Source organism: Phalaenopsis equestris, unplaced genomic scaffold (genome assembly GCF_001263595.1).
Source record: "Phalaenopsis equestris unplaced genomic scaffold, ASM126359v1 Scaffold000765, whole genome shotgun sequence".
In the NCBI taxonomy this organism is placed as follows: Eukaryota; Viridiplantae; Streptophyta; class Magnoliopsida; order Asparagales; family Orchidaceae; genus Phalaenopsis; species Phalaenopsis equestris.
The window spans coordinates 610,381-622,630 of NW_018165205.1; the positions used below are offsets into that span (position 1 = coordinate 610,381).

The 12,250-nt window shown below is 33.2% G+C and overlaps 1 protein-coding gene across 1 annotated transcript; it reads left to right on the top strand.

The window, feature by feature from the left end:
* Positions 1 to 55: 55 nt before the first annotated feature.
* LOC110031062 (transcriptional regulator SUPERMAN) lies at positions 56 to 556 on the top strand. The gene has a single exon (XM_020734097.1). It carries the CDS (start codon positions 56 to 58, stop codon positions 554 to 556), a length of 501 nt encoding a protein of 166 aa, XP_020589756.1.
* The last annotated feature ends 11,694 nt before the right edge of the window (positions 557 to 12,250 follow it).

Consider the following 12,250-nt stretch of genomic DNA (forward strand, 5'->3'; position numbering starts at 1 on the left):
TCTTTCCTCCCATCACCATTCCAACTCCTCTTCCTCCTCTGAACCAAATTCAACCATGTTAACATATGGCAGCCATCCGCCTTCTCCTCCTCCTACCTTCTCCACCGCAAATGAAGATGACTCATGGGAGGTTAGAGCTTTTGCAGAAGACAGGAGTAGTGCCATGGGGACTACCTGGCCGCCACGGTTTTACTCCTGCACCTTCTGCCGCCGAGAGTTCCGCTCAGCGCAAGCTCTCGGCGGCCACATGAACGTGCACCGCCGCGACCGAGCACAGATGCAGTTACTTCACAACCAACAATCTTCCCCAACACCGGCTCCCCCGGTGACGGAAGGCAACCGATTCTTCTTTACTTACGCTAATTCAGGACCGGCTTCTATGGCTTCTTCTTCAGGGCTCTCTAGGGTTGGTACAATAAATTTTGCTGCACAGAGTAGCACTTATGAGGATTCATGTCTACTTGATAAAGTGGGATCTTTGAGAACAAGCAGCGAGAGTAGTAAGGAGGATGAAGAACTTGGGGCTGAAGAACTGGATTTGGAGCTTCGGCTTTGATGGTGACTAGGGTTTCTATTGGTTTCATATAATGATGGTGATGAGCTATTGATTCATTGCATAATTTAAGAAATATGTAGAAGTTATTTGGGTTTCAAAATTATGATTTGTTTTTTTTTTTTTTTTTTTGGTTAGAAGATAAATTAGAATTAATCAGATTTTTTTTTTTTAATCTGAAGTAATTTTAAATTTCAATTTACATGTGGATTAGTGTTAATGATAGATAATTAATATGTTGTTATTCATGCTTCCTGTATGAAACCAAGTATTATATGTTAAATAATCATATTACTGAGATAATGCTAAACATATCTGTTAATTAAGGATAATTTATCAAATTTATGTTTTAGGACATCACATGCTATCAACAAATAGCCTTGTTAAAGGATGGAAGGATGGAAGAAATTAATGCCTTTAAAGTACTTAGGAATAATAAATTATTCCATGGGGAGAAACCAAAATTTAGTGGAAAAAATAAATGAAATAATTGACTAAAAAAAATTTAATATATAATTAACCTTTTGGCCAAATAATAATAATAATAGTAAATATGTAATCTTTTTGGAAGGGAACGTTATAGCTTAAAAGGTTAATTGAGTTACGTACGCAGCAAAAAGAACTGCTGTGTATTTTGTATGCATGCATTGTCTCTATATTGACGACTAATTACAAAGGTTTATATAAGCCAGGTGAAATGAGCAGGCGTTTTGGAGGGATATGAGAGCTATGACAAATTGACAAGGCATAACTTCGTTAATATTTATAAACATAATATATATATATGATTGGGAAGATCACAAAAGATTTTTAATAGAAGAATTGAATATTACTAACGTTATAGTGTGGTGCTCTTGGATTCAGCACATGTGGCACAGCCCTGACATCTCATTCATAGATGAAATATTTTGCTACAGGATCACAATTTGGTTGTTCGTTGGCTAATGTTAGATATGGCTCAAATACCAGATAAGGGACAGATGCTGGAGCGGAACGAAGCGAGTTAGTGGAAGCATCTGTTCAATTGGGGGAGTTTCGTTGAGTGGGTTGGGGGTGCGGGAGCAATGCTCTCGCAATACGGTGCAGGTGTATTTGTGTAATTTTATATGTGGACTTTATCTATATATTTGATTTGAATACTGAGATCGCTCTGCTCCCGAGAACGTAGGCAAATTGCCGAACTTCGTAAATTTTTGTGTTCTTGTTTTTCGATTTTCTTTTTTGATTTTCGACTTCTTCACTTTAGCTAAGATGATCAGAGTTCCATGTTGCTATTCAAGTTGATATCTTTGAAAATTAGACAGTATTGTTATATTTCAAAAATAAAGAAAATATTAATCTAATCTAATCAAATTTCAATTCTAATTAATTAACCATAAATGTTGGTGCATATGGTAAAAGGCTGGTGAAGCTTGGATTTAGTTAGTATACTTTAATGTATTTATTTGTCGAGTAATCAAACTCTATAAGGTAATTAGAAGAAATAGTTGAGTAAGCTATCAAGGGCTCTGTTTATGACAAATAGATATTCATGTAATATATTGGAATTGTGTGTGGAATAATGAAATTTCTTTGCTTTTTTTCTATACTTCCTTGGAGGTTGTACCGAACACAGGTACTTATGGATTTCAATTTTAGGAAAAATATAATGTCCAGAAGATGGTATGGATTGCATCATGCCGTTAAACGACTACGTGGTGCAATCCACTCCATCGTTTGCACGTCCTATTTATCAGACGTAATATTTTCTCCAAGTTTAGAGTTTGTTCAAGAATCATTTTGCCTGAAATAATTAGGCATCTAGGAATTAGGAGGTCACTTAGAATCTAAATAGCCAGCAAGGGGGTGGTGCATATTATAGGTTGTGCTTAATAATTTTAAAGATCGCTTAGTTAACTTTGATTTCTAACAAAGGCTTTGCATGCTTTGATGATCCTATGTGGTAGCACCTTTAAATTTTGACCCAAAAGGGAACACTGTGAAGATAACTAGAGAGTGACTAGGTTCCACTCAAATGCACATAAAAATGTAAGTGACTTATAGCATGCTTAGTAGAACTCCTCTCCTTTGGCATAAGGGTGAAAGGTATTAGGCTTTCTTTTGTTAATCTTGATCATACTCAATCATAATTTTGATTGAAACTAGAATTTTCTCTTTGAATTAGAAAGCAACATTTTGATTTTATTGACCTAGAATTAGTTAAAATATACATAGAATTAAATTGAAGAGAAATGTAGTCTTTCAACTTATGGTACCCTTTAAGTGCTCACCCAATATTGCTAAGATAAAATACAAATGATAGAAAAAAAATATTTATCTTTTCAACTTATGGTACTCTTTAAACGCTTGAACTTTGTGTTTTCATAAAACTTGTCACAAAGATAAAAGTAATCAACTAGGATGATAATCTCACTGGATCGTTGTACTTCTTACTTTGAAGAGGAATTATGCATGACAATGTTCATCTTAATTTACAAACTTGTGGTCAATGGACTATGCCTTTTTTACTATGAGGGAGTGCATACTGATGTTGGACTTCATGTAAAAAGATTAGGCTTTGTTATCCAAGACCTAGCTCAATGATAAATATACCTAACTAGATTGGAGAGAGCATCGTTCTAGGTTAGAAAGCCCATTAATAAAATGCATTATGTTTTAACATAGAGACTTGAAGAATAATATGAATAGGAAAAAAAATCACTCACTTTTAAATTTTGTTCGACCACAATGAATGTGTCAAGACTCATAAGTGGCATAAATTGCATAAATCACTTGATTCCACATGAATCATAAGGTTTAATACTAATAATTAAAATTGGCACATAAAGAAGTTTGGAGTTCAATCAGATAAACAACTTTTATAATTTTTTTTTTCAACTCAAATATTTTTTCTCTAAGTCATTCATTTGATATTTTCTATAATAACACTTATTTTTATTATTAATTGATATGAAACTAAAATTTAGCTTTTTTTTGGCCACCCAGTTCTGGTTATAGATAGATAGATAGATAGATAGATAGATAGATAGATAGTTGTATAGTATTACCTTTCATTCTCTTGCTATTTACATTAAAGTCAATAATAGAAAAAATGTATATTTGATCCACTTACTCAAATTACTCAATAATATATACAAACACAATAATGTGACATATTTATATGATCATAGAATATGAGAAGTATAGCATAAGTTGTCACCAATACACCCAATCTAAAGGCAGTTGAAATGTAATTAATGTTGTTAATTAGCATATTAACACAACACACATAATGTGGGAAAAAGTGAATATAATTTATATCCTGACAATTTCTTTTATACCACATGAAGAGATTGTATTTCTCTAGTAGCTTACCAACATATTGATTTGTATGACCTTATTTTATTTTAACTTATAAAGAGAAAGAAATATCTTCTTTAAGTGATAGAAAAAACAAAAATAAAAATTGAGGATAATATAAGAAGGCAAGCGACATGAATCATTGACTCTAGCTACAAGTGTTCAGATGACTGCACAAAAGATTGAAGTGAAAGCAATACATTGCCAATCATAGAGAAACTAACAGCAAGTATGAAACCAAGTACATATATTCTTGTATCACTTGTGATGAGATGTTCTATCCGCCAAGTATTCTTATGTCATGTTGAGATTTTTGTGCTTCAAAATCGATTTAAAGAATAAAATATACTTGATAATAAGGGGTTCTAGTGATTCCAACCAAATTCTCATTGGTTTTTATAATATAAGTGAAGAAGAAGATAATACTTAAGAATTTTGTTGGAAAGAGCCAATATGATAAAATGACTGAGTTCAAAGGGACAATTTCAAGCTAAGACCTCTTAAAAAATGTCCACTTGCATGCATGCATGCATGCATGAATGTTTTTAGTGGTTGCAAGGTTTCCATGGTAAGTATAAATATACTTTGTTTTTATGCTATCCAGTGGGATGCAGTCTAATATTTTGACTTTCATTCTCAAATATGTGCTGGAATAGTAAATATTAAATATTGTGTTGTTATAATTTCTACCGGATTTCAGATAAAAATCTTTTGACTTTAAGTGTTGCCAATTTTTTTTGTGCAGGTTTTCAGCTCCTCGTTTTTATATGTATGTATGTATATGTATATGTATTGATGCAAGTTGGAGAATTCGTGTTGGTAGAGTAATAGATTATTGTTTCAGCAATGTATGACAATCCATCACACAGTCAAAAAGTAGAAATGATAGGTAGAGACACCGGAAGGTTTTATTTGGAAAACCCCGGAAGGAAAAAAAAAACCACGGGGTCTAGCCCAATCAGAACAATCCACTATAATCTGATGAGTGCATGTGCAAGCCTTAGTCCCACAGGTGAGAAAGTGTTATACAAGTTTTTGAAGTGCAATTTTTGTATATCCAAAGAATCGTTACACGAAAGTCGAGAGTGATTGTCTTTGGGAGTAGTTGTCCATGAATCATTGCATCCTCTTCAAGGTGCGCCGTTGCGATGTATTTAGAACGAGAGGAGCTTCGTAAGATATGAAGTCGTTACTCCTCGATTTTGGTCGTTGCACCACACAACGCTTTGTTACTATGCAGCGTCAAACTTAGGTCCATCTCTGGCTTCATTGTAAAGGGCAAAGGGCTACCGACACTAGTCCATGGAGGCCGAGAAGTGATGGTTAATAGTGGTCGCAGCTGCAAGAATGGGAAGCATTCAAAGGATCTCCCGTGCAGAAATGCCACAAGAATTCAACTCATTCTTCTCTCAATCCTCTTCCAAGCTCAGGTTAAAATTTCCTTTGAAAAATAAGGTATGCCTCTATTTATAGAGTTTGGGAGAGGTCTCCCTACAAATATGAAACATGGACCACTCCATTGGATATCCTTGAGAGATTCCTTTGATTGGATGGACATTTGAGTGCCTTAATGATGTGGGATTTGAGTGATCTTGAGCTCATTGGAGGAATCTCAACGAGAAACTCAATTTGATTATATGTTTGTCAGATTTGAAATCCTTATGGCATTCCAATTAGGCATCGTAAGTTTCAAAATGTTGCTTAGTGATTTAATACGGGTCTGATTTGACTCATATTAGATCAATTATAGTGTGATTAGGTTCGTCTCATCGAGTTAGACCGTTTGACTTTAGGTTTTCTAAAATTGAACTTCTCGATTATTTTTAGTTGGAGTTTGAACTTTTCTTGCCAAAAAATTGCACTGAGATTCAGGCTAATTTCTTCATGATTCATGCCAAATGATAAATTTTGTTGATGACGTACAAGTTGCCCCTAATTTTTGGGCAATTTCACTTGTTAATCTAAAAATTATCAAAATTGTAATAATCGGGCAAAATTTCTGAAAACTTTGTAAAATTATGTCTTTTCTAGTGGCAACTGATGACAGTGGCAGGCAACGAACAGCTCTAACTGACAGTGGGCAGGGGCGAGTAGTGCCCTTGGGAAGCCAACTTTGCGGGTCAGAGCAGGTCAAATGGTTGAGCGGGTCTAACAACGGAGCAAGTTGTTATTGGGTCGTAGTGACTGAGTGGGTCTGTGTCTTGCCGATTCGTATAGCGGGTCAGGCAGATCACCATGTTCGGGCTGTGCTGGCGGATCAGGCAAGTCGCTGGGTTGGTCGACAATCCATGAGATGCAAATCAGACAGCTGGGTTGTGCGGCATGATTGCACGAAATGATATGATGGTACACACGTCATCTTGCGGACTACAGGATCTATCACACTTATAACTATGTGGATCCAAACATATAATCACATGAAGCTAGTGTTTTGATGCGGATTAGGTCGTACGGCCATCTAATTGCGCTAAATTGGATGGTCTGCACGGGCTTCTGCATAAACACTCAAATCTTGGACATTTTTTGATAATTTTTTTGTTTATTTGTGTTTATACTAAGGTCAAAAAGAGGAGAAAAAATGTGGAGTCTCCCAGTTTATTTTTTTGCAATCAACGACATTGGCATTGTTATTGCCCACCTCAATATCTCTCAACCTATTTTTATGAGCTCAAAGAAGTTCCATTTTTTTTTATTATTGTTGCGCATCTCATGGTATCAAAGCCCATTTTTGGGCAATCAATGGAATTCCCCTTTTGTGTTTCAACATACCGAAATTCAGGTAATACCGCCTTACTGAAAATCAGAGGAAGCGTCAGGACCCCAAAGAGAAGAAATCAAACCAGATAGGGAATGGCCTGATGTGTTCTGGAAGAAAATTTTTTTCCTAAATTATATGGTGGTGAAGTTAATGTTCCCAACCAATCAAGTTTATTCTCTTCCTTTTAAGATGTGATACTATTTACAAGGCAACCTTGCAAGCTAGCCTGTAATTTTTTTTCAGCGTCTGAGCTGATAGAGATTCTTAAGGCAGTTTAAGCTAGCATTGCACAACTCTCTTGTCAAGTAGTGACAATCATCATCGGACTGATAGCCTTTTTTAGGAAACATGGGTCAAAGTTGACGCTGAAGATTTTAGCCCGGTTGGATGGCTTTACAAGCGGCGCAAATGATCACATATCATTTAGTAATAAGATGTTGGATCTTCAAAAGAATAATCCTGTGAGATATTGGTATGTAGGATTTTTCATTGCACATAACAACTTAGAATTCTACGATAAGTGGGAGAAACGACAACCCTGCTCATCTCCCTTCATATCACTAAGGATAAAATACTACAGATGCTGAGGTTTCGAGACTTCAAGGAGACGCAATTTGAGGTCTAGTACGTCTATGAATTCATGAATGAAGAATTCCTATTCAAGATTAGCCACTATTTTTATCATTGGCATTGGGTCCGTCTCATCGAGCTGGTCATTTTGACTGTAAGTTTGTTGAAATCGAGGTTCTAGCTAATTTTTAATTTAAATTTGAATAATTTCTTATTCAAAAATTTTTCTAAGATTGGTATTCATTGCTTCAAGATCCATGTCGAATGATATTTTTTTTTTCTGACTTATCATATTTACAAATACACAGAGAGGGAGAGGGAGAGGGAGAGAGTTGCATGTGCACGTGCATGTGTGTTTCTACTTTGTGAAATCCTCGCTTAGAGTTTTACAGCTCATAATTCCCATAGAAAATTATTTATGATAAGGAAGTAATGATTAGGGGGTGTACATGAGCCGAACACGAGTGAACCCAGTCTCAACTTGTGTTAAGCTCGTTTATATTTCGAACAAAAAAATTGTGTTTTTATTTGGCTCGTTTCCTTAGCGAGCCGAACACGAGCTATTCGCGAACAAAGAGTCGTGTGACAACCATAATCATGCATTCTTAGGATATTAAGGGTTGATACGAGCTTTAAATCTTATTATTTATATCAAAACATCATTTAAATATAACTTAATATATTTTATTCTATTTTTAATAAATTATTTTAATTGATTATATATCTTTCTTTAAATGCATTGAAATACAATCGAGATTCATATATTAAGTAATGTAATCATTACAAAAAAAAGAGCAGTTTAATTGCCAGTATTAAGAGTGTAACCCTAGTTCAATCCAACCTATAGGGGTTGATCGGATCGGCGGTCTCCGCTGATCAATCTTTTTAACTATATATATTAAAAAAAGAATGGTTAGAAGCTATTATACAAGTCTCCAGCCACCCCTAATGTGTCTAACAATTCGAGTACCACCTCCTTAATGCCAATTGTGCGATTCAATCCCTCAACATAAGGGATCTTATATCCTGAATGCCAACCAACAGACCGAGTTATGCGACACTAAGAATTGTGTGTATATATGTCAACACCCAACTTATTGAAAGCCGAGCACGTCTTTTTCTTATACAATGATTTATAACACCAAATTGTTACAAATATAAAGAACAATATGTAGATGTTAAATAGGTAAATCCATAAGAGGTGAGATATATAAATTAATTAGTCAATTTGAACTGATAAATCCCACCATCACCACTTACCTAATCCTATTTTGCCTCTTGAAATTTGTAATAAACAAATCTGAAGGAAGAGAAAAGTAACAAGCCAGCTGAACAGAATAATCTCCCAGCTTTGACCAAAATTAAATTAAAGCGAAACTTAGCTTTATGAAAATGAGTTATATCATTCATAAAAACAAATTCAGACGAATTATTAAATAAATGACGGGCATCAAATATATATTTTTATGTGTAGGTGTGTAAATGAGCCGAACACGAGCAAGCTTGGGCTTAGCTTGTGTTATGCACATTTATATTTCGAGTTTAAAAAGTGTTTTCGTGTTCAACTTGTTTGCTTAGTGAGCCGAACACGAGTTGTTCACGAATAAAGAGTCATTTTGACAACCTTAATCACGTAGCCATAAGATATTTAGGGTTTATAAGTTTTAAAAATTATTGTTTATATTAAAACATCATTTGAATCTAATCTAATAATTTTTATTCTATTTTCTTAATTAATACTTTTAATTGATTATAAATCTTTGTAGCCAATTAAATCTTTGTAGCCCTGTATATATATAATTGATGAGCAGTATTTCGTGCCAAAACGAGTCAAACACGAACGAACAAATCTTTGTTCGTGTTGTCTGTGCTTGTCAAACACGAACGAACAAATCTTTGTTCGTGTTGTCCGTGCTTGACTCGTTAACTTAGCAAACAAATCTTTGTTCGTGTTCGGCTCGTTTATATATTGAGAACAAAAAAAAATTGTTCGTGTTTGACTTGTTAACTTAACCAACAAATCGAACACAGCTTTTTAACGAACCAAACACATAATATTCACGAACAGCAAACCGTCTTGACAGCCCAAGTAATGATAAAAAGAAACAAACAAGCAAATTTGTAAAGTTTGATTTATATCTGTCATATAAAATATACATTAAAAACGTTGAAAACTTAATTAAGCCTTTTTGAACTCAAAGGGAATACACTTTCATTGTTTCTTGTTCCCAGTTCCCACACATATAATTCACTTATCATCTTTGCATGGGAGAGCTCCATGTGCCATGGATCTAAGCTCTGCAATGATTCAGTCAACCAAAACAATACTTCAAACCTTGCTTAGTTGGCCAGATTAATTTAATATATATTAATTAGATAGCTAAGAAACGCTAATCATATATATTTATAATGATTAATTATCTTATTGCATGTCTGATCAGCATACAATGGCCAAGACAAGTACACAAGCTGTATATTTTGTTTCCACTGTACGTGCAAACGACCTTTCAATAATCGTAGAGAAACGCTTATTCGCACAAAGACAGAGCTCTTTCATTGGCTTTTCTATGATGTTTCTAAGAGTTAACATGCAATGATTATTTTATAATATATATATATTTAAATTATTAAAAGATTTCATAATGATTGAATGTATTTGACAAACATACATATTATGTTATAGTTTTAGGGAAGTAATTATTCATTGAGATTTTGATGGCAAGCTGAATTAAACTAACATTTTCATGTTTATGTTTTAGGTTAAAGAATAACTGATGGAAGTGAATTAAGCTATTTAAATAAGATGGGATCAAATTATAGAGAGATGATTATGTTTATAATTGTTTTTATTTTAAACTGATTTAAATTTTATTTGATGGTGGATCTTTTGATTTTTCATATGATTTTTTTTTTTTGTTAATGGTATGAATTTAAATGTAAATTTCATCATCCAATTGTCTGCTCTGGTCTTAATTTTCTTAAGCCAACATTGTCATGACAAAACTGGTATTTGAGCACGAAATTAATTTTCATAATTTTAATAGCACTGAAAAATCAGATATGATGACCACAGAGAAAATTATTAAAAATTGGAAAATTTACATTGTGAATAATTATAATGTATTTGCACATCGCACACCAACACTTTTGTATAAATATTTGCAGACATGGTAATTTGGTTTTTTAAATTTATGCATGAAAATGTGTGTTTCTGTTTTAAGAAATAATAATAGTATTACTTTCTTATATGGTATTAAAGATTTGAGTGTTGTTGTATGTTGTAAATTCGAAAGTTTACGTGTGAGATTATATAAATACATAAGAATTGCTTCTTATGTATGAAAAGAAAAACATAAAAATTTTGGGAGGTATAGTTAATTTTACTTTACCTTTGGTGACTGAATGAAAGGGAGGATGTAGGAGATGAAAAGTTGAATTAACATTTATTGTTACTATGAGCATTAATGTTTTGCCCATATGAAGATGGTAATGATACAATTAACTCAAGATTCTACATCACAGTCAAGTGAAAGCTATATAATTGCAGTGGGCGACCACTTGAAAGTTTTCCAAGATCTACAAACACTTTTATTCAAGAGAACTAAAGGTTTGACTGAAGCAAAGAATTGGTTATTATGTATCAAGAAAAATTTGGATAATATGACATATTCTTAAGAGAAGAGAGTATCCCTGCTACTTTCATATAAGACAGAGAAGCTAAAAAATGGTGAAGGGTATGCAATAGGAGATAAATTCATTAGGCTACTGCAATGTGAGAAGAAGGATATGCTATGAGATAGAATCTACTATACTATTGAGGTATGCATCACATCGGGTATCAATTGTAGAGGACAAGTGCTACTGATTTTTATCTATTGAAGAAAAGTGCAATATGAGAAGACATGCATGCAAACTGATGTAAAATTTATTGTGCTATTGAGGTATGTGTCATAGAGAAGCTAAAAAATGGCGGTGGGTATGCAATAGGAGAAAAATTCATTAGACAAATGCAATGTGAGAAGATGAATATGCTATGAGATAGAATCTACTATAGTATTGAGATATGCATCACATCGGGTATTAATCGTAGAGGGAAAGTGCTATTTATTTTTATCTATTGAAGAGAAGTGCAATATGAGAAGACATGCATGCAAAATGATATAGAATTTATTGTGCTATTGAGGTATGTGTCACAGTCGATATCAATTGTAAAAGAGAAGTGCTATTAATTTTTATAAGGATTAAACAAAGCTGAAATTGCTACTCTTGGGAATTGATAACTACTTTATACATTAAAGAGGGCTATGAGAGTGTAAACTAACTTTCAAACCAAATAGAATGATAAAATGGGACCAAACTTAAATTTAATTTTGGTGAAATTAGGGGTGGTACTACTTATAGTACCCTACTGTCTTATGTTAACTATGAAAATATCATGAGTGCAAATGTTTGTTGGGCTCCAACATATGTTATTAGTGTTCATGAGTCTGGTCATATTTCAAAGTACTACTCCACAATTGACAATAAGAGTTCTAAAGAATTAAATCCAAGTGGAGCTCAATCAGAGAAAATTATAGGTTGCAAAAGATGATAATTGATTGTTTTAGCTCCCACTCAAATTGTAGTGGGAGAATATTATTTTATTAAATGTATTGATCGTTTCTAAATATATATGTATATTACTCAGCACATTTACATTTATTTACCATGTACATTGTTATTATAAAATTTATTGAATGATATGAAAATGTGAATATAATAAATAATATAAAATGTCAGTATGTGTATGTTGAATGGTAAAATTCTCCCATACTAACTTAAGATGCATATAAATTATTAAAAAAAAAAAATTGATTTTGAAGTACTCTAAATGTCACATTTTAAAAGTGCTTATATAACAAATGCAATATATAAAATGATATAAATATGCCATTGTACATTGTAATAGAACATTTTGAAACTTCTTGAAATATCATTTTCTCAATATATAAACCATCAAATGATTCAATTTCGATTCAGAATATTTGACA

Excerpts from the sequence above, each read along its gene's own strand:
- LOC110031062 (XM_020734097.1), top strand. The coding sequence starts at position 56 with ATGTTAACATATGGCAGCCATCCGCCTTCTCCTCCTCCTACCTTCTCC.